Source organism: Poecilia latipinna, unplaced genomic scaffold (assembly GCF_001443285.1).
Source record: "Poecilia latipinna isolate Pla-1442-1.1 unplaced genomic scaffold, P_latipinna-1.0 Scaffold26, whole genome shotgun sequence".
Lineage (NCBI taxonomy): Eukaryota > Metazoa > Chordata > Actinopteri > Cyprinodontiformes > Poeciliidae > Poecilia > Poecilia latipinna.
In genome coordinates, this window is record NW_015112642.1 from 462,511 (window position 1) to 484,178 (window position 21,668).

Below are 21,668 nucleotides of genomic sequence, written 5' to 3' on the forward strand. Positions count from 1 at the left end.
ATGTCCTTAGTGCCCAAAGTACTGTTAGTGTATTACAGGTTCATATGCATTTGCTTTATCACCTTATATTTCCTTTAACATGTGTTTAGCGTCTAAATTTGTTTCGCCATGTTTTTTCCTGACATGCATTGTTTATGTAACAGTGCTGGTTTATGGTGCTACAAGCAGATTGGTTTAAGGTTGTTTGTTCCCATTTTGTCTCTTTCTCCATTGAAGTCTCTTGTAATATTTTGCTGAGTCATCACAGCTCTGAGTCAGCCTGATGCGATAAGAGTAACCGAAACAGTGGCTGCTTTGCCTCACATCAGTTTTATTTAGATAGGGAACAACAAATTAGATTAAAAATGCACTTTTACTTTCAAAGATCTAGGGCTGCAGCTAGTGGTTATTTTAATAATTGATTATTCTGACGATTAATCGAGTAATCAGATTTTTAAAAATGACTCATTCTGCTGATGTTTTTTTGTCTAACCACTTGTGTTATACAATCTGCAGCTAAATATATACTTAAATAAGCCCTTTCTGCTTCACTCAACTGATATTTTCACTAGTTTTTCAATTAACCAATTAATAACCGGATGGAAAAATGTGCATAATAGGGGAATTTTACAGAACTTGAATCAGATTAACTAAAACTATGACACTTGAAGAGTTTTGGGTTGAACATATTTACATACAAAGAAGGTTTTCCATCTAAAATGCAAATTGTTTATATTTTTGTACAGTTTTGGCTTCATAATACCAGTGGTATTTCTCTGCTACTTACAAAGCATTAACAGGTTACCTACAACATCCTAATGTTTTTTATCAACCAACATGTAATTACAGGGTATTTGCAGGTTGGTCAAAACAAATAAGATGCAAACAAACATTTAAAAATGGAAAAAATAAATAAACTCACAAACTTTACTGAATGAAAATACAATATTTACACACCGGGTAGCACAAAAGTTTTCCAGTTTTAGTAAAAAGTTCTTCTCTCCTGATCAGGACGAGTATCTGAACGAAGAGGTCGACGCCCGGATGATCGAGTACGAGGACAACCGGCCCCTCCTCGACCTGTTTCTGCAGAAACCCATGGGGCTGCTCTCCCTGCTGGACGAGGAGAGCCGCTTCCCACAGGCCACAGACCAGACACTCGTAGGTCAGTCCATGTTTTACTGTGGACCCAAAGCTTTTACATGCATCCGTTTTGTTCAGTTTTGCTTTCAAAAGAAGCCGGTTTGGTTGTTCACATGATTTTTTTAAAATTGTAACATTATATTAGACTGATGACAACCTGACCAGTTTTGTAATTTGCTAACTGATGTACTGTTTGGTATTTTAGAGAAATTTGAAGATAATCTGAAAACAAAGAGCTTGTGGAGGCCTAAAAGGATGGATCTTGGCTTTGGTATTCATCACTATGCTGGGAAGGTAAGTCCCTTTTATTAAAGATGCCCTACTCATGCTTCTTTAAACAGGTTAGCATAGCTCTTTGTGCCGCACAAAACATGTTCATTACATTTCTTGTACAAAATCCTTCTTAGATAAAGAGATTTTAGTTTGGTCTTGTCACTTTAAATCCAAATAAACTGCAGTTGGCCCGTCGCCCCCCAGCTCAACGTTTACACTCGCATGTGAAAATGGCTCCAAATAGATGCTCAGTTATACAACTGTACATCTTTGAAAAGCAAAAAGCAGTTTCTGAATGGTAAGGCAACAATGAAACAGTAAACACAGCAGTAAAAGCAGTTGACCAAACTTTCTGGAACTCTTCTTGGGTTGCTAGGTAACAGGGCTGGGCCTAGCTGGGGTTGCTAAGCAACAGGATAGTTCCTGTCTTATGTAACCTTTTGAAATGGCTCATTTTCCAAACACTAAAACAACATTAACTTATTGCCAAAAACACAGCTTGGTGGGGGTTTTTTAGTGCTTAAGCACAAATTTTAATTTCGCGTAACAGGTCACCTTTAACTTCCAAAGTGCACTGCTTAAACTTTTCCAGAGGGGCTTCTTTCTAATGTTTTTAATCTTTGTGGACTTTAAGGTGATTTACAACGCTGCTGGCTTCTTGGCCAAGAACAGAGAGACACTCCCTGCAGACATTATCCTCCTGCTGAGGTCATCGGAGAACGAGCTGATCCGCAAACTGGTCACACATCCTCTCACCAAAACGGGTAAAACAAAATGCAGATTTGGGCAAGTTAATTAAAACTTTCTGTAGTAAACAATCTCCTAATGATATCATAGTGTACATTTTCAGCAAGAAACAATAACTTCGTACACACAAAAAGGCTTTTCTTCATTTTTTGCAAGATGTTTGTTGTGAGGTTTAGGAAGGTAAGTTTAGGCTGCCGACACTAATCTCCTAATCGCCTCAATGAAAACCTCACAGCTTTTATATCAAGCAGACGGAGAGTTTTATCACTGAGCTAATCAACAGTTATTTTGGGTTTTAATAAAAGCTGAACCTTTTTAACAGAATATAAAACCATTTGTTTCCAAAATGGTGGAAGAAATGCTGTTTTGAGTGTTGACAACATTTGAGATTTGAAAAATTGTACCGATGTTTACGTTTTTTGTTCTATGTGAATAAGTATTGTTGTGTTATTAGCAGTCTAATAAAAAATCTGTAGACAATATATTATTTATTGTACATTTCCTTTACATGGTGAGGGAGAAATTTGCATGTTTCCTCTCAGTTTTGATATGACTTGTTGATCATTTGTCTTGAAATTGCAGTGACATTTAACTGCGTGAGGACAAAACTTAAAGGAAAAGTTGTGCTTCAACATCAAAATGTTTTTTTAAAGCTTTACAGATTAAGACCTTAGCAGGTCACATGTCAGGGACAGGCAGGGAGATGCAGCAGCCAACACAGTTGCTCTTTTACTGTAATCTGGATGATATGGTTCGAAAATGCATCACAAAATAATGGTTTGATATCTGCTTATATTGATAATTATCGATTGGTTTTTTGTTTTAAATATCTCAAATACTGCTGAATTGGTAGTGTAACCTTCCCCGTTTTATCCACAGTTTTTACTTTATTTTTTAACAGTTATGAAGCACAGTGGCAAAATCTAAAACTTCTGCTGCGTAAGTTACTCTCTACCTTGTTGCTAGGTAACCAAAGAGTGAGTGAGTTGCTAGGTAACCAATGAGTGAGCGAATTGCTAGGTAACCAAAGAGTGAGTGAGTTGCTAGGTAACCAATGAGTGAGCGAATTGCTAGGTAACCAAAGAGTGAGCGAATTGCTAGGTAACCAAAGAATTAGTGAATTGCTGGGTAACCAAAAAGTGAGTGAGTTGCTAGGTAACCAAAAAGTGAATAAGTTAGTTGATTCCACCAACGGTTTTTAGCTAACCATGAGAGGCTAAAGTCTTTCCTCTGCCTACATCTCCCAGAATGCTGTGTGGCTCTGGATTGGAATTCAGTGAACTTACTGAACATACCATCAGACGTATTATCTATTGATATTGATCATATCATGATATATATTGTTATCGATTTAATGCCCAGTCCTGCTCTAATCTTATCTTATATTGTGAAAAACTCTCAGGGGAAACTCTGATTTGTTAGACCAGCAATATAATTTAATATAAAATGGATGAAATAAAAGTTTGCACAACTTGATGAAGAAAGAGAGGATTTATGGTTATTTCATGGTGTTTCAACAACCGTTTGTAAAACATAATGATAATAATAAACTCTAAATATGAAATGTTCTTTTTTTCTGTGAAAAGCGCTGTTACATTTACTAATTCTAGGACAATACTGTGGAGAATTTCTGCAGGGAAACCGTTTATTCTTTGATGTGCTGTGTATTTCACAGGTAACCTTGCCCACACTAAGGGTAAAGGCGTAAACACACTGAGAGGCCCGCGGACGCCCACGCGAACTGTCACCTTGGCTAAGGTACAGCGTACTTATCTGCATTATCATCATTACATCATCTCCTTCAAACGCACTTTCAATTTATTTATTCTGACTTAATTCCTCTGTGACTTAAAGTTCAATCTCTTGTGTTACTGCAGAGTTTTCTGTTTCAGCTTTGGTTACTCCTTGTTTTATTTATTTCCTTCCTCTTTTCTCTTTGCATTTGTTTTGGAAAAGATGGGGATGCTAACCTTGTACAGCTCTTTTTCTATTAGCGAGGTAATCACCATATTTATTTATGAATTACTCCCTTACGTAAACCTTTCCTCCTCTTAGATCCCCAAAACAAAACCAGTAGCTCCAGATTTCACATGTTAGAGCTTCCTTACCACTGAGATGCTTGTTTGATAGAAAAATGTGGCATTTTGTGGATTAAAATCTGATGTTTTATGTTTCTTTAACAATTACGGTTCATTTTCAAAACTATACTTCCATCCAAAAGTATTCATACACCCATATCCGCTTTTTCAGTCATTTGCATTTGGATTTTAATTGATGGCAAAACAGAAAGTTGTGCATGATGTTGAAATGGAAAAACATAGTTTTAAAGTTTTTTTAATTGAAATCTGGAAAGTGTGGCATGGATTTATATTCTGCTCCCTTTATTTTTAGTCCTCTAAATAACAACCACGTGGCGATAATGCTACAATGGAACGGCTTAGATTGATGGTGAAGTCTCTGTAAACAAAAATGATCCTAAAAATATTAATCATCAGGATGGAAAGTTTATTTTAATCTCCATTTTTCAGTCCAAACATTCACTAACCCACTCTGCTGCCATCTTTTAGTGTCTGCTAAATAAAACCCCTCCTGGCAACTTAATTATGGTATTTGCTTGTGTGATTTGGTTTAGATTGTAGCCGCCCCGTTTGGTACATGTGAGCCTGGAGGCGACCCGCTAACCTCAAAGCTTTGACAGAAGCTAAATGCTCTGTGTTCGACGAGTTCTTGCATTTATTTCCATTCATTTGCATAAATTAGAGGCTGAAAGGCTCATCAGAGCTCATCGCATCTCGGCTCTTAACAGGAAACAAAGAGACGATTAAACAGCAGAACTGAACCTGCAGAACAGGGTCTGTTTTACCGCGGAGCAACACAGACCTGATACTGGGAGGTCGTTATACATCCAACTACACATCCAACTGTGCATCCAACTGTACATCCAACTATACATCCAACTGTACATCCAACTGTACATCCAACTGTGCATCCAACTATAGATCCAACTGTACATCCAACTGTACATCCAACTGTACATCCAACTGTACATCCAACTGTACATCCAACTGTACATCCAACTATACATCCAAGTGTACATCCAACTGTACATCCAACTAAACATCCAACTGTGCATCCAACTGAACATCCAACTGTACATCCAACTTTGCATCCAACTGTGCATCCAACTATACATCCAACAGTACATCCAACAGTGCATGCAACTGTTCATCCAACTTTGCATCCAACTTTGCATCCAACTGTGCGTCCAACTGTACATCAAACTGCATATCCATCCATCCATCCATCCATCCATCCATCCATCCATCCATCCATTCATCCATCCATCCATCCATCCATCCATCAAACCATCCATCTCTGATCGACATGAACTAAAGAATAAATAAAGAATAAAACAAACTATTTTAATTGGTGATTTCCCCATTCAAATTATAAATTGGATTCATTTCAAATTGTCAGTGTGAGATTGTTTTACTGCAGTCTTACATTAATTTATTTTAGGACTTTCTACACATCTTTATCAGTAATGTCAAATGGTGTTTGGAAAAGCAGGAGTGCAGAGTTGAAAAATGTCACATTGGGAGCAGAAGATTATAAATCCTGGCAGCTTTTTCCATCCATCTTTTCTCCACCACTTGCAACAAGTTTTAGGAGGAAACAAGTCAGTTTTTAAATAAATGTATTAATGGCCGTTTGATTCATCAAGGTTATGCTTAAAAACAATTTTCTAATCTACAGTTGGTAATATTTGTTTGTTTTTTATGTTTTAGCCAACAGAACCTGGTGACACCCCGTACCATCCAAGAGAAACCACCAACATGAAGACGCAGACGGTGGCCTCGTACTTCAGGGTAATCCATCTTTAAAGGGCTGTTGTTCTTCCACACTTTGAAATCTTTAGAAAAATATCAAAACCACTGAAGCTGTAACAAACACCACAATTAAAGAAGTCCAAATGTTCAAAGTGAGATTATTCTGCTGAAATAAACTGAATTAATTATTCAGCTTTTTACACATACCTGTAGATATGGAAGGTTTTTTTCTTTTTAGACAACCTGCTTTGTGTGAATGAAACTGATGTTAGCGTGAATCCAGCCTCTTTGTGTCATCACAGTACTCTCTGATGGACCTCCTGTCCAAGATGGTGGCCGGGCAGCCTCACTTCGTCCGCTGCATCAAGCCCAACAACGATCGCCATGCCAACAAGTTCGACCGGGAGAAGGTTCTGGTCCAGCTGCGCTACACCGGCGTCCTGGAAACTGCAAAGATCCGACGGCAGGGCTACTCCCATCGCATCCTGTTTGCTAACTTCATGAAGAGGTTAGCTTTCCGCAGACGAACCTCGTAACCTCGGCGGAAACTTTAACGCCTTTCCTGGCTGAATGAATGCGATGAATCCTGCAGGTACTACATCTTGGCATTTCACGCTCACGAAGAGCCGGCTGTGACTCCGGAGACGTGCGCCGCCATATTGGAGAAGGCAAAACTGGAAAACTGGGCAATGGGGAAGACCAAGGTGAGCAGAGATCATCGTCAAACAGATTAGCAATCAGTAGCTAAACTAGCGTTTGCCAGATCTAAAAGTTGTCTTATGTTCGACCTAATCTATTAAACACCATAAATTATGTCGAAACATAATTTGTGAATCCTAATTAGCTCCAGAGCAAAGTGAATGCCCAGCTTAAACAGACAGTTCAGCAATTGCAATCACATTTTGCACATTTCTGTACTTAAATTTGGGTTTTAACTGCTTCTAAAAACAGACCAAACATTTCAAAACCACCAAGACATTTTTAGCTGAAGTTAATGCTTTTTGGTTTTGGGAAAATGAGCCATTTTGAAAACCTTCTGATTGTTAAGTCACATTCAAAAGCCTCAGTCTCGTCACCTAGCAACCCAAGCTGCGCTCCAGCACCTTTGGTCAGCTGGTTTTATCGCTGTATTTACTGTACAATGGCTGCTGGGGAAAAAAAAGTCTTACCACCCCGAAACCATTTGCTATATTCTTGTTGATTGTTGAAGGATCCCCCATTTCTACTTTTCAAAGATGTACAGTTGTATAATTGTGCATCTGTTTGCAGCCATTTTCACATGTGAGTGTAAACATTGAGTTGGGGGCGTGGCCAGCAGCATATTATTTGGGTTTAAAGTGACAAAAACAGCAAACTCTGAAAGGACCAGACTAAACTCTCATAATTTAAAAATTATTTTATGCAAAAAATGTTTGGTTTAGACCATAAAGACATCCTTAGGTGACCTTTAACCTCCAACTGTCTTAGCATTTCCTCCATGTTGCGCTCCTCAGGTGTTCCTGAAGTATTACCACGTCGAACATCTGAACCTGATGGTGCAGCAGGCGACGCAGAGGATCGTTCTGCTCCAGGCTTGTGTCCGAGGCTGGCTGGGAGCCAAACGATACCGGAAGACGCTGAAAGAGCGAGAACAAAGCGCTCTGGTTCTGCAGTCAGGTGGGTCGGTCCGCGCTCACGCTTCACACTCAAAACACAATCAAATCTCCAAACATTTATGCTGATTCATGCTTTCCTCTGCAGCTTACAGAGGTCACAAAGTTCGGAAGAAAGTAGCCGACGATAAAATCAAAGTGAAATTTGACACTTTTATAATCCAATTTCAGGCTGGTAAGAAAACTATGGAGACAAAACTTCATATTTGAGTGTAAGATTCTTTATTTTACTTTGGTTGACTGCTGTGCTTGCTTCAGTTTGCAGAGGATATCTGGCAAGGAAGACGTACAAGGAGATGGTAGATGAGAAAAACAAGGCAGCTACCAAGATCCAGGCTCGCTACAGATGCCACAAGGAGCGGAAAAGCTTTCAACGGAAACGGTAGGAGAGAACCAACATTTTAATATTCATTAATGAGCAAAAATGTTCACATCCTTTGAATTCTTTACATTTTCATTCAGTAGAAGCAAAATTTTCACTTTATTTTATTATTTTTACAAAATCCTGGAAGAAAACCTTTTAGAAACTGTGAAAGACTCAAGATAAGTTCAATCAATACCTATGTATTGGAGGGGCCTAGTCAAAGTTCAGACTCAAATCTGGTTTGAAATCGGTTGAAATTTGGTTGAAAAGAACAAACTCTACGAACCTCGATCTCAGTTGGGTTGAAGTAAAGTCCACCAGGTTTCAAATGAATGTGAACAGCAAGCGGACTGGAGACCGCTCCAAAAGCAGGAAGTGGACTACAACGCAGGGCATTCTGGGTAAATACAGCCAAAACAAATGAAAGAGTTTAGGGCTAGCGGGAGAAATGGCTTGTAGTTTTTTACCAAACACAAAAGAGAAATCTGATGCTACGACATGAAGTTGCGCTCATTGTTTTCTTCAGAGGTTTTTGTGACGTTTCCTTCAGTGGCTCTTTGTGCAGCGCCCCCACAGGCGAGGAGGGGAACAGATTTTTCAATTTGTTTTATCAACAAGAGTTTTTTTCCCCTTAATTGGCATGTTTCCATTAAGCAAATTTATTTCTGAAATGCTAAATTGCTCATGTCTGAGTTTTAAGATGTAAGAAAACTTTAAAAGCAACACTTTCACAGTTATATACAACATTTCATTGGTCTATAATATCCAAATCCTAATGAAATAAAATGCCAAAATGTGGAAAAATGGAAGAGTTGTGAATAGTTTTTCAATCAAAACATTCTCTTTTATGATTTCTGACAAAACCTGAAATGTTGTTTGTAGGGAAGCCAAAGAGAAGGAGAAAGCGGAGAACGCTGTTAAAGAAGAGGCACCAGAACCTGCTGATGAAACGGCGTCTAAAACAGAAACCAGTGAGGAAGAAGAAGCGAAAGCTGCTGTTGTTCTTCAGAGCAACTACCGAGGCTACAAAGAGAGAAAGAAATTCAAGGAGAGAAAGAAGACGATGGCCGGAGCGGAGCTGGAGATTCCAAAAGAAAACAAGGAGAAAACTGTTAAAGACGGCAAGGAAACCGCGGCCAGCAGTCAGGAGAACAACGAGGAAGAGGATGAGAGCACCTACGAGGCAGAGGAGAACGACGACAGCGATAACACCCAGGTACCGGAAGACGAGGAAAACACGGAGGTGAGCGACGAAGCCGTGATTCAGGACGCAGAAACTGGAAACACGAGCGCGCAGGGAAAATCTCCAGACGAAGCTGCCAATCTGGAAGAGGAAACTAAAGCAGCGACTGTCATCCAGAGCAACTTCAGAGGCCACAAAGAGAGGAAGAGGCTGCAGGAGGAAGGCAAGGTCCCAGGTAAGAAGAAGGCGGAGCCAGAGACTCCAGGTGTTTTTTCTTCTGGTGATGATCCGGATGAGACGAAGGCAGCTGTGGTGATCCAAAGCAACTTCCGCGGACACAAGGAGCGGAAACGACTCGAGGAGGAAGGAAAGATCCCCAGGAGGAATAAGAAGGAATCTAAAAACAAAGAGGAACCCGTTCCCGTTGAGCAGGAGAACGTTCCGGAGGCAGCGGACGAGGAGAAAGCAGCGACTGTCCTGCAGAGTAACTTCAGAGGACATCGGGACCGGAAGAAGCTGAAAGCTGAGAAAGAAGCGCGGCAGAAAGAGAAAGATGGCGGAGCAGTTCCTGACGAAGCGGAGCCGGGCGGGAAGGAGAACGACGAGGCGCTGGATGTTAGCAACGTGGCGATCGAGCGCAAAGAGGAGGAAGATCTGGAGAAAGAGAGGCGGGAGGAAGAGCACGCAGCGGTGAGAATCCAGAGCAACTTCAGGGGATATAAGGACCGGAAGAACCTGAAGGCCAACAGGGAGGCGGCCCGGACGGAAGCCGAGCAGCTGGAGAGTTTCTCCAAAGAGGTACGGTCCGGTCAGAACCGAACCAGCTTAGACACTCCTCATCGACATGACCCTCATCTACGGAAGAGGATTAGGGCACTGAAAAAATAATTCTGACTGTAATCTCAGAATTATGACTTCTTTTAGAATTGTTTTCTTCAAAATTCTGATTCTTTTTCTCAGAAATTTGACTTTCTTTTTTTAAAATTTTGACTTTTTTCTCCGAATTTTGGCTTTTTTCTCAGAATTTGTATTTTTGTCAGAATTTTGACTTTTTTCTCAGAATTTATTTTTCTCAGAATTTTGACTTCTTTGAAATTATTTTTTCTCAAAATTCTTTTTTTTTTCAGTTTTACCTCAGAATTTTGATATTAGTCTCTTAATTCTGACTTCAATCTCAGCGTTCTTACTTTTTTCTAAGAATTTTATTCTAAGAATTCTGACTTTTAATCATAGAATTTCAAATTTAAAGTTCAAGTATGTAACTTTTATTTGAAAAAATAAAAGCTTTTTACATAGTTGTTAAAATAGTCACCATGTTGACACAGTTTCATGTAAAACAGAAAATCTGTCAAAAATATCATGCTCCTTCTTGTGCTATTATTGCCATCTGAAGAAATGCACCTTTTCTGACCAAAAACAACCAATCAGAGCCAAGAGGTGGGTCTTGGCGCTGTCAATCAACCTCGCGTATGCTGCTTAATGTGCTAATGGTGGAAAAAAGATTTATCGTCACAGGAAAACGGTTTACCCACGGTCATGCCTTGCTCTGATTGGTTACAGGTAGAGGAGCCATGTTTTTTTTATAAAAGTTGCATACTGCAGCTTTAAGTCTGTGATTAGTGACCAGAGCCACATTAGCTATAAACATTTTTTTCTTTCAGCATCGCTGGTTGATGAAAGAAAACATCGTTATTCTTATTCTGCTCATATCTTCACTAATCTCCCCAACAGATCGCAGAGACTTCCCAGGACTTTGCGGCCCTGCAGCAGAAGCTGAATGAGATCATCCAGGCCCATCAATCAAACCCTGAAAACAATGGCATGTTTGTGAGAGGAAAAGCAATCAATGGCTACGCCCCACAGATTCAGTCAGGTAAGATAAGTGAGATTGGCTTAGTGAGAAACAGATCATCAGCCAATGAATATCAGTCATACTCCCGGCAGACACTCAGCCGAGGTTAATGTGACTTTTGGGCTTTTGAAGGATAATTAATACTGTCACTTAAGAGAGAGATGGTTCGATTCTTTACTGTAGTTATGAGTCAAGGCATTAACAATCACCCAAACACAGAGACACCAACTGAGATAGGAAGCGATCCAATCAGCGTTTGGATCCTTTTCTTGAACTATTCAGCAGATTTTATTGCAACCTTTCTCGATCAGATGATGATTTTATCAAGGCAGCTATTTTTCTCCTGTCCTGTCGTGCAACTTCATTAGATCAGGAAAACCGAGAAAGTCAAGTGCCAAAACAGGAAGCGCCTCGCCACTTGATGTGTCATCAGAAGTGAAATTTGATTTGCACAGTTGATAGCTGTAATTGGTTTCAGGGCGGTGAGCGAGAGAAGCTGGAAACGGAAAGTTTGGAGTCTAAAAGCCCAGATGGCGCCTCAAATGTGACAGTCGAGATGGATTCAGGTGTCTGATGAAGTACTGGAATAATATTCTAACTGAAAATATTTTTAAAAATATTTACTTTGTCAATCATTTGATATTGTAATAAGGATGTTGTATTGTATAAATATTGTATTGTAATTGTGTGTGTAACTCGAGTATTTCAGCTACTTATTATCACAATAAGTGCAACTTGTTCACTCTGCTGTTTCCATTTTAAATTTGCACTAAAATGTGTTAATATTCCGCTAATGTTGAAAAAACACAATTTTGCAATTGTGATGTTTCCATTGAATGATAAACGCAATTAAAAATCACACATAAATAAATTTGTTCGCGTGATAAATAATTAAAAAACATGCAGTTAGATTTTTCTCCAACCACTTCCTATCGTCTTCTTCGTGGTTTTTGCCAGTGGCAACATCCTGTTGTGTTTTTTTGACAGTAGCTGAATATTGACAAAGTAATGGAAGTAGCTGTGTTTCCATTGACCATATAATTGCGTAATTTGACATTTTGAAAACAAATTTGGTTAATGGAAACACTCAAAAAAAGTTTGATTGTTAGAATGCTGTGGGTTTTTTGGCTTTATCAAAATCGTTTTATCTTGCAAAACTGCAATAGAAACACTTTTTTCACATCATATGAGTAACATGGTCAACAGCAGCATGTTGCCGCTGGTGGAAACCCCGAAGAAGACAAAGACAGGAAGTAGATGGAAAATGATGGCACCACATTTTTTTTATGATTTATCGCGTGAACAAACTTATTCACGTGTGATTTTTTTTAAAATTGTGTTTCTTATTTAATGGAAACACAGCAATTGTGAAATTGTGGGTTTTTTTACTTTAGCGGATTAGTGACAAAGTTCTGTGCTAATTTGAAATGGAAACACTTGCTCAACTTTTCAATCTTAGTCATTTTAATTTAAAAAATTCAGCATATATTTTCAAGTACTTTCCTAAATTCATCATGTATCAAAATCATTTATCAAATCATCTAAACTATGGATTAGTAATTATTTTACAAAACACTTAATATTATTTTAAGAAAAGCTACTATGTGGTTGCAATATTAAAATTAGAATAACAGAATTAAATGGACATTTTACAGATTATGAAGTAAGTCTGACAAATTTTGACTACAAATATGTACATTTTTTATAAAAGCTGTAAACATAAAACATTTTTAAATAAAGTAACACTGGATATTGAACGGCTCCTTTTTGAACTCTGTTACATTTAACCCTGTAACAGTGTTGAAATACAATGCTAATGTTAGCATTTTTCACCAATAGATGCTAGCTATAAACTATATTATCACTGTTTATATAGAGAACAGAGTTTATTATACTAGTAAACTCTATTTGTAACATTTAATCAAGACTGTTGAGCTGTTTTGATATTTATTACTTAGCCAAACAGGAAGCTTTTTAACTAGTGGCTGTTTAGCTCAGCTGCTAACTTTACCAAAAACGACTAACCTGGTCCTGAAAAGCATCTCAGAAATATTAACTGAAACTTAATATACATAAGTGAACTTTGAAATTAAACTTTTACAGATTTTGTTACTATCCCACAAGGATTTGTAATGTTTTGCTTTGAGTATGCTAGGGTAAGCTAGCAAGCTGCTAGCTTCAGTTACATAGCATAAAAACTGACTTTAACAAAGAATTCCAGCCATTTTTCTGACTTTTTGCGGTCACAGATAGAATAATCTGTGTAACTTCTAAGAGAAATTATCTGTTTCATCCACTCTAAGATTGTTTTTCAGCAATCTAATCCGTCTTCATTCTGGTGACACAGTAAGCTGAACCAGAATCATTAGCGCCACACGCAATGAAAGCAGACGAATGTCGGCCACACTGTTCTTCATAGAAAAGGTCAACAAAAGTTAATCATGTTTTGTGAGCCAACAATTACGGCAGAAATTAATTTGACGGTGTTTAAAATTAGCGTTAGTCGTCGGTGTGAAAGAGAATGACCTTTTAGATGGAGTTGTTTAATAACATTAGACACTTTTCATCTTCTTTACCTGGGAGCTTTTGCATATGATGGATTGTTTTTCTGCCAGTTTGAGTGTTAATAATAAGCAGCAAGCAAAGGTCAGTCTAATATGTTTATAATTGCAATAACATAGATGACTGATATTGCCTAGCAGAGCTCTGAAGGGAAATTATGACAAATAAAGGTTTGGTAGAAGTCAGACATTTTGTGAAGACACAACATGGACGTTAAATCATTTATTTGTTTTATTTATGTGTAATTTACAGCAGGAAAAGCCTTTATGGACAAATATACCTCAAAAGTGACCAAAGTGCTTCACAATAATTATTACATCATAGGTAGATAAATGATCAAATAAGAAATGATAATAAAATTGGCAGTAAAATACCAAGTAAATAATAATATGAATAAAAACCAAGACATACTTAATATAAGTACCAAGTTTTTCCCTTTATTTAATTTTTTTTATCTATGTTAAAAAGATTCAGGCCTTTTGATAACTTTCTGTTCTACAGTAAATCCATATAATGTTTTTGTTTTGTTTTGTAGAAATTTTGGTTTTTATTTCTGGTCATTTTTTAAAGGTGATATGTTTTGCAAATCCATATTTTGGACATTTTTATTCTTCCATTTTGGTCTTAGCTGCTTCTGAAAACAGACCAAACGCCTTTCGGCAATAAATTCATGTTTTTAGTGTCTGGAAAATGAGCCATTTCAAAAACCTTCCAAATGTAATGTCACAATTCAGAAGGCACTGCGCCGTTACCTAGCAACCCAAGTGAAGCCCAGCCCGTTACCTAACAACCCAAGCAGAGCTCCAGCAGGTTTGGTCAGCTGATTTTACTGCTGTACAACGGAAAAGACGAGTGTTTTATTATTGACTTATTATCCAGAAACTGCTTTCTGCATTCTTGTTGGTTGTGCAGGAGGCTCCACTTCTGCTTTTCAAAGTTGTATGGTTGTATTATTGCACATCTGTTTGCAGCCATTTTAACGAGCGAGTGTGAGTGGGGGGGCGTGGCCATCAGCAGATTATTTGGATTTAAAGTGACAGGACGTCTTAAAACAGATCAAAATAGCCAGAACTGATCCGGCTAAAATCTAATTATCAAAGAATGATTTTAAACAAAAAATGTAATAAACATGTTCATTACATGTTTATTACTAGCTAAAAGGGCACATAAAAAAAACCCTAAAGGTTCATCATAATCAATTGAAGCGCCACCTGTACGATGAAATGGTAAAAGATATTTTGTTACAGAAATGTGATCGACAGCATTCATGTCTCATAGTGTTTTATGAAAATATATTCATGTAAAGTTTAGTGGAAGGAAAAACGGTGGCAGAAAAAATTTAAGATAGTGGTCGCCTTGTAAACATCATCGAATTTGTTTTTTAGCAAGTAAGTTGATATTTATTGGTTCTAAAGTTATAAATGTACATTTATCAGATTTTAAATAAAGAATTTTGCATGAGAAATTAATGTTTATGCATTTCTAGAATGGGTTTGTATTAAAAATCTCAGTTTTACACACAAAAATACTCTTTCTGGACTACCTTTACGTGACAACCAAGCTAAATGTAGAGCTATAAACACTAAAACTGTAACATTTTTCCAGTTTTGCCTTAGCAGAGGCGCAGTTGTGATTTCTTCTTTTGTTACATTTCAGCCGCCTGAAGCTCCAAAACACCAAACTGCCACCTGACATTTTCAAATCTTTTTGTTGCTTTTCAGCTGACAAGAGATTTTCGAGAACCCCCCGCAGGACGCAGCAGCCAAAAACCCTGAACACGCCAGAGGACTCCACTTACTACACGCTCATTCATGTGAGTGGCAGAAAGAAAACGCTGATTGATTCGGGATTTTTCTGACGGCAAACTTTGGAAACCGTAATTGCTTTCACAGATGGTGGTTTTTACAATGCACCTTTGATTGGATTGTTTTTTTTATTTCATTGTGCTGGCGAGGCATTTACTGCCAAATTGACTGAAAAGAAAAAGTTCTCTATTTTTTGAAAATGTTCCTTTTGATTTTGTTTGTCTTCTTTTTAATTTCAGCAAAGTGACATTTTATTAACTTTATTCAGCCGAATGACTCATTTTTACAAGCCAACTTCGCGGTACCGTAACTCCATGGCACGTTGCACAATCTGAAAAATTCCCACTGTTTCTGAAAGAGGAGACGTTGAACATTCCAGCCAATATCGGGTTATTATGGTAATTTTACCTACGCCGCTGCAGGAAGCATGTTTTCTTCATTTTAATCTCATAAAACACTCTTTTAATGGAATGTAAGAGGAGAAATTGGCAAAATGATTTACTCCCAGGACATTTGAAGAACTTTGTACAATTAAAATAAGCAAAAATATCCAGGCGGAGATTTTAAATTTAGGACTAAAGGGTTTTAACTAACTTTAATCTGCTACTTTTTCAGTTTATATCAAACTGATTTGAAAAAAATAACAAATTTACTGGAAATCTTATTAAGGATACCAACATACAAAAGGAGTAATAACAATTTAAACAACCAGCTTTTGATTGAGTTAATAAATAAACACTGATAAAGTCAAATTTACTGGTATTTCCTTATGAAATATGAATTTCTGAAATAAAAATGGTGGCAGATTATGTCACAAATAATCCCAGTCATCAATTTAATTTATTAAATATAAATTATATATAATTATTTTATTATTAGTAGGTTCGTCAATATGTTTTTATATGTTTCTCTAGAAAATCATCCTGGAATTTTCTTCCCAATGAAAATATATCCAACCTTTTATTTTCTCTAAGTCAAACTTGTTAATTGTTTGTTTTATGTTTCTTTTTCGTCATTTTTTCATTCACTCAAACAGTAATATTTGCTTTTTTCCGTCTTCCCACTCAGAGATCTGTCCAGGACGATAAACGCAAACCCAGAAAAGAGGAGTAAGTATCTCATTCTCACTAAAGTTTGTTTTTTAAGTTTCAGGCTAAAGCTTGATTATAATCAAAACTAAACCTGAAACGATTAATCAGATTCGTCAATTACTGAAATAATCACCTAATTTAGTGATCGATTAATCATTAACTGGATATACAGACTCAAAAAAGGCCAAATCCTGAAAGAATAACACAGTCGAAGAAGCAATTAAGCCAAAACTGCAAATATTTATACATATTGCATTTAATACGTAAAAACAATACAATTCGCAACTTTTGCTTCGCCTGGTTCAAATTACGTTAAAAACAATCTCTTAAGCACCTTTTGCTATCACATAATTAATTGGTTAATTGAAGAAAAATAACATCAATACGTTGTATTGATGTTAAGTTGATTAGAAAGGCCTGAGCTGAACTGATGTTAGAAGTATTTTTTTTAGCTGCAGATGAATCCTTTACTACAAATGATAAAGCACACAAGAAATGCATTTTAGGCAAAAAAAATATTTTAAAAAGAAGGTGAATATTAGTTTATGAGTATCTTTTAATGTATTTCTAAAGCGGTTTAATGAAAAATCTGCAGAATGTGCTAATTTTTTGTCCGATTAATCAATTAATCGTCAGATAAATCGATTAATTGATTACTAAAACACTCACATCCTCTCTAAAGTTTTCATTCAAGTTAGCTTCACTAATATTTATCATACCTGTGAATGAAGTTATTATTCTCTTTAAGAAATAAGTTAAGCTCTTAAAATTCCTGCAATTTGACCTGGAAAGTGCCGGAGCATTTTGGGAAGTGAGTGTCCATGTGAGAGTTTATGCATATTTATGTTGTGCAGAAGCCACAAGGTGAGTTTACCGCCCAGAGCGAGGAAGTGAAGATAGACAGATAGGGCTGGCTGAACAAGCAAGAGGTGCTTTATCACTACGGCTTGAAGAAAACACTCACACACACACATACACACACACACACAGACACTCGACTCCACGATGCTCTAAACATCAAGGCGAATAATTTGTTAGCAGATAAATAAAGCCAGGAATGGACAGGAGTAGTTTACATGCATCATTAAGGATGAGAAGGTCAGGAGAAACGATGGAGCTGACAGCAGAGGAGGTGGGAGATTGGAAAACGTTGGTGATAAGGAGTGAATTGTACTGCGAGTAAATGATAATAAATGGGCAAAAGAAGGAGAAGCAGCAAGGGAGGCTATGCTGAAGGTATGTAGAAATTATAGGCACAGCTGCTTTAACGTCTCTGTAAGATGCAACATGATGGGATGAAGCATCCTGAAGGGTCCTGGAATCCTCCACTTATTCTGAAAAAGTGATTTTACAAAAAGAAACATTTGATTTAACATCTTAGTCTAGTTTCTGCAGATCTAGAAAACAGTGAAAACTTTTGCTTTTTATCATGAGTTCTTCACAGTTTTAGCAACCCTCAAATATCTGGATCACTGTTTTATAGCCAGTACAAAATAATATATCGACATTTAAACTAGTCTAAATTGTAAATATGTAAATTGGGTCCGATTATGCAAAATTTACATTTTGCATGTTTTTGTACTTTTATTTGGGTCTCTGCTGCTTCTAACAACAACCCAAGCTCTAAAAAAGATGTTTTTGGTGAAGATGAGCTTTCAAAAACCTCCCACTAAGTCTAATTCAACAGGCGCTACGCTGTTACCTAGCAACCAAAGTATAGCTCCACCATGTTTGGTCAGTTAGTTTTACCGCTGTGCAATGGCTGCTGGAAAAGACAAGTGTTTTGTTGTTGACTTGCCATCCAAAAACCACTTGCTGCATTCTTGTTGGTTGTGCAGGAGGCTCCACTTCTGCTTTTCAAAGATGCGCTGTTGTATAATTGCATATCTGTTTGCAGCCATTTTCAGGGGTCGTGTAAACTTTGAGTTGGGGGGCGTGGCCACCAGCAGATTATCTGGATTTAAAGTGACAAGACTCCCTAAAATGCCTCATTCCAAACTGAGAATAAAATCTTATTATCTAACTAATTAGGATTGTCACAAAAACAAATTTTGCAGAACAATAAATGGTCCCAGATGTTATTCTGATAAACGATAATATTGTTGTTTTGAGACCATTGTCAATTAATATATTGATAATGGCGTAATAATACAAGAACACATTCTCAAAAATCAATCAACTTAAAATTTTTATGAACATTTAACTCTGAAAAACAAAATTGTCCTTCAGAAAATGTCTGGATCAGACCTGTGTTTGTTCTCCAGTCCAGGGAAGCTGCTTGACGTGGACGACCAGTACTACCGCACCCTGTCCACCAGCCGGCCCGAACCCTCCAGCTCGGCCAGGGGGATGCCGGAGAGGAGACAGTCTGTAGAGAGGAGACAGTCCATGGAGCGAAGACAGTCCATGGACAGGAGACGGTCCATGGCCCGCAGTCACCATGGGGACAGACGGCTGTCCACGGACCAAAGGTCGGCAGGTTCTAGTCGACAGATGAGGGAGAGGGCGGTCACTGAGCCCGAGCTTCCCAGACCCGCAAAGCAAGACAACAGGTATGTCCTCAAAGGTTCTCGATGTGGAGAAGACAATATTTTAAAAGACTGTTGGGTGGTCCGGCTCAGTTAGACCCTCGTTTTCCTTTTTGAAAGTAAAGGTAATTTTATAGCACATTTTCAGCAACAAGGCAATACAAAGAGCTTTACAGGAATTAAAAGGAAATACAAACAAAATAACAAACCGAAGGAAAGAGCAAAAGAAGAAAAATAATCTAATCATGTTGATCCAAAGTAAATAAATTAGATACTCCTATTCATGGTTGGTAGATAAGTATAAGTAAGTATCTTCTGGTCTAATTCCTTTTCTGGGTTGGAAGAACAGAAGTCTAAAGCGTAGTTGCTAAGGTAGTTTTTCTGGATTCTAAGTTTGTTCTAATCTCTGTTCTGGGTTGCTAAATAAGTGTAAGTAAGTAATCTCTGGACTTTCTAAGTGTGCTCTAAATTTGTAAACGTAATGAGTTCTCCACAGTTTCTAGTTTTTACTTAGTTTCCAAGTAAAAACTAAGTTTAAGTAAAATTATACTTATATTTGTGTCTCAACTGCTTTTTAAAACAACCCAAGCACTTTAACAAAAAACACTAATCTGTTCTGTGCCAATGAGTTAATGTTTTTTGGTTTCTGGAAAATCAGTTTCAAAACCTTCCAGTTATTGAGTCGCATTCCATGGGAACTGCACCGTTACCTAGCAACCCCAGCTGAGCCAAGCCCTGTTACCTAGCAACCCCAGCCGAGGCAAGCCCCGTTGCTTAGCAACCAAGATGAGTTCCAAAACGTTTGGTCAGCTGGCTGGCATTTTGTGTAGCCCTCGGGTTCTCTGGCAGACCGTTCCACTAACGGGGGTCATAATACTGGAAAGAACCAAAAGTGTGAGTTCTGACTCTGGGAACACTTAAAAACCAGTAAAAGAATCTTAAAATCAATCTTGAGACGTACTGGGAACAGGTGTGATGTGATAGAAATCACACTCATCTATGTTTGTGTCCCAAAAAGAAAAGCATTTGAAATGGGAATGTTTTTCTGTGTTTGTGGGGATTTAAATGCTGTTATTCAGTCAGAAAAATACATTAAAAAAACAATAAATAGTTCTTAACGTCACTTTTATCGTTATCACAATAGTGATAACGAAAATATTGTACTGGTAGCCACATGACTGTCTGGACGTTGTTACTCAATTTTGAAGTTTGTCATTTATTCATAATATCAACAAATTTCAAAATATTAAATTATTTAATTAAAATACATTGTTTATAAATTAGTATTTTTAAAGTTTGAGGTTCTAAAAGGGCAGATTTATGGAACGACCTCTGCCTGGTGTCTCTGATAGACGGTTTGGATGATGAATGGTCAGAGATGATAACCAAAATGAAAACACAAATCGTTTCATCTCTTTGTAATTTTGCTTCGTTTGTTTTGTGAGTCTTCATCTTCAGAACCATCTGCGATCTGTTGGGTTTGTGTTTACAGGCGCTCCGTCCCACGGATGTCGTCGACAGAGAGCCGAAGCGGAGACAATCCGTACGACTTCAGGCACCTGCTGAGGAAGACGTCGCAGAGACGAAGGCTCATCAAGCAGTACTGAACCGGGCCAGACTTTATATCGGACCTTCTGCTTCTTCTGTCGCAGATTTAAAACGTTTTAGATCCCACAGGAGGACGTGCTTCACTGGTTTCTGAGAATCAAGAATAGATTGTAAATAATAAACTTACATGTAATAAAATTGTTGTAAATTAAAATTTATTTATGTTGACTATGGAAAGAGTTTGTGTTGATGCCCATTTTCTTAATTTTCACATATTTACCTGTGGAAAATAAGCCTCAGATTTATTATGTTTTGCTCTCTTGATGTCTTGTTTGTTAATTTAAGCATAAAGTATTTTAAAATTATGTCTTTCTTTGCAGTCTCATCATATTACCCCATCTTAAACTATCTTATATTATTTTCTCTCTATTGGCGCTTTGCATATAGTACACACAGATACTTTATCAGGTTGATCTCAAACCATGCCCAGAGATTTACTGTATTATTGTGAATTTCTCTCAGATTCAGCCTGTGACCTTTATGTGACATTTTAGAGGAGGAACAACCCCACAGGGACTGTCAGGAAACTCCCAACACAGGTTTACAGGAAATACCCCCAAAAAACTACTTATTAGGACCAATGCAGATGTAAAAAAGACTTTGAAATTTTGGGATTCATCTAAAAAAAATTCTAGAAAAAACGTGAAAATTTATGGGCTGCAAAAGCTGAAAATCTGCAAGATGTAGCTCAGAAATTTTTAGATAAAAAAAATGAGCTGCTCTATTTACATTATTTTCTTTTATAGATGTCTGTATCACTTCAAAATTCTAAATCTGCCAGAGGTATGAATAGTTTTGGACTGTTTATGCTAAAAAAATATATAATCAACATGAGAAAGCATTTTCTTTAACCTTAGAAACAATACATTCCAGTTCTAAACTGCTACTCTGTTAGTTTTCTGTAGCTGCTAGCTGCGCTAATGCTAGCTTAATAAGAGTAGATTTAGTTTCAGCTTCTTAGTTTTATTCTTACTTACAAAATCTCCTGATGCTAAAAACATGTCTACTATTATTACTAGTAAGTATTTACTACAGCTTCATTCTTTTGTGT

General features: G+C 37.4%; 1 protein-coding gene across 7 annotated transcripts in view; it reads left to right on the forward strand.

Annotated features, from left to right (window-relative positions):
* myo3a (myosin IIIA) overlaps nucleotides 1–20,922 on the forward strand; it is a 73,956-nt gene extending 53,034 nt beyond the window's left edge. For 5 of the 7 annotated variants that reach the window (XM_015038377.1, XM_015038404.1, XM_015038413.1 and 2 more), the window contains 17 exons: nucleotides 991–1,144; nucleotides 1,328–1,416; nucleotides 2,030–2,159; nucleotides 3,818–3,900; nucleotides 4,099–4,140; nucleotides 5,931–6,011; nucleotides 6,275–6,480; nucleotides 6,565–6,676; nucleotides 7,466–7,628; nucleotides 7,713–7,799; nucleotides 7,883–8,006; nucleotides 8,871–9,969; nucleotides 10,903–11,044; nucleotides 15,307–15,398; nucleotides 16,459–16,499; nucleotides 18,746–19,033; nucleotides 20,502–20,922. In XM_015038377.1, coding sequence (XP_014893863.1) covers nucleotides 991–1,144; nucleotides 1,328–1,416; nucleotides 2,030–2,159; nucleotides 3,818–3,900; nucleotides 4,099–4,140; nucleotides 5,931–6,011; nucleotides 6,275–6,480; nucleotides 6,565–6,676; nucleotides 7,466–7,628; nucleotides 7,713–7,799; nucleotides 7,883–8,006; nucleotides 8,871–9,969; nucleotides 10,903–11,044; nucleotides 15,307–15,398; nucleotides 16,459–16,499; nucleotides 18,746–19,033; nucleotides 20,502–20,616 — 3,048 coding nt within the window. In that variant the 3' untranslated portion in view covers nucleotides 20,617–20,922. The remainder of the gene's footprint in view (nucleotides 1–990; nucleotides 1,145–1,327; nucleotides 1,417–2,029; nucleotides 2,160–3,817; nucleotides 3,901–4,098; nucleotides 4,141–5,930; nucleotides 6,012–6,274; nucleotides 6,481–6,564; nucleotides 6,677–7,465; nucleotides 7,629–7,712; nucleotides 7,800–7,882; nucleotides 8,007–8,870; nucleotides 9,970–10,902; nucleotides 11,045–15,306; nucleotides 15,399–16,458; nucleotides 16,500–18,745; nucleotides 19,034–20,501) is intronic. The other 2 variants (XM_015038395.1, XM_015038428.1) reach the window with 1 other exon arrangement.
* Nucleotides 20,923–21,668: the final 746 nt, after the last annotated feature.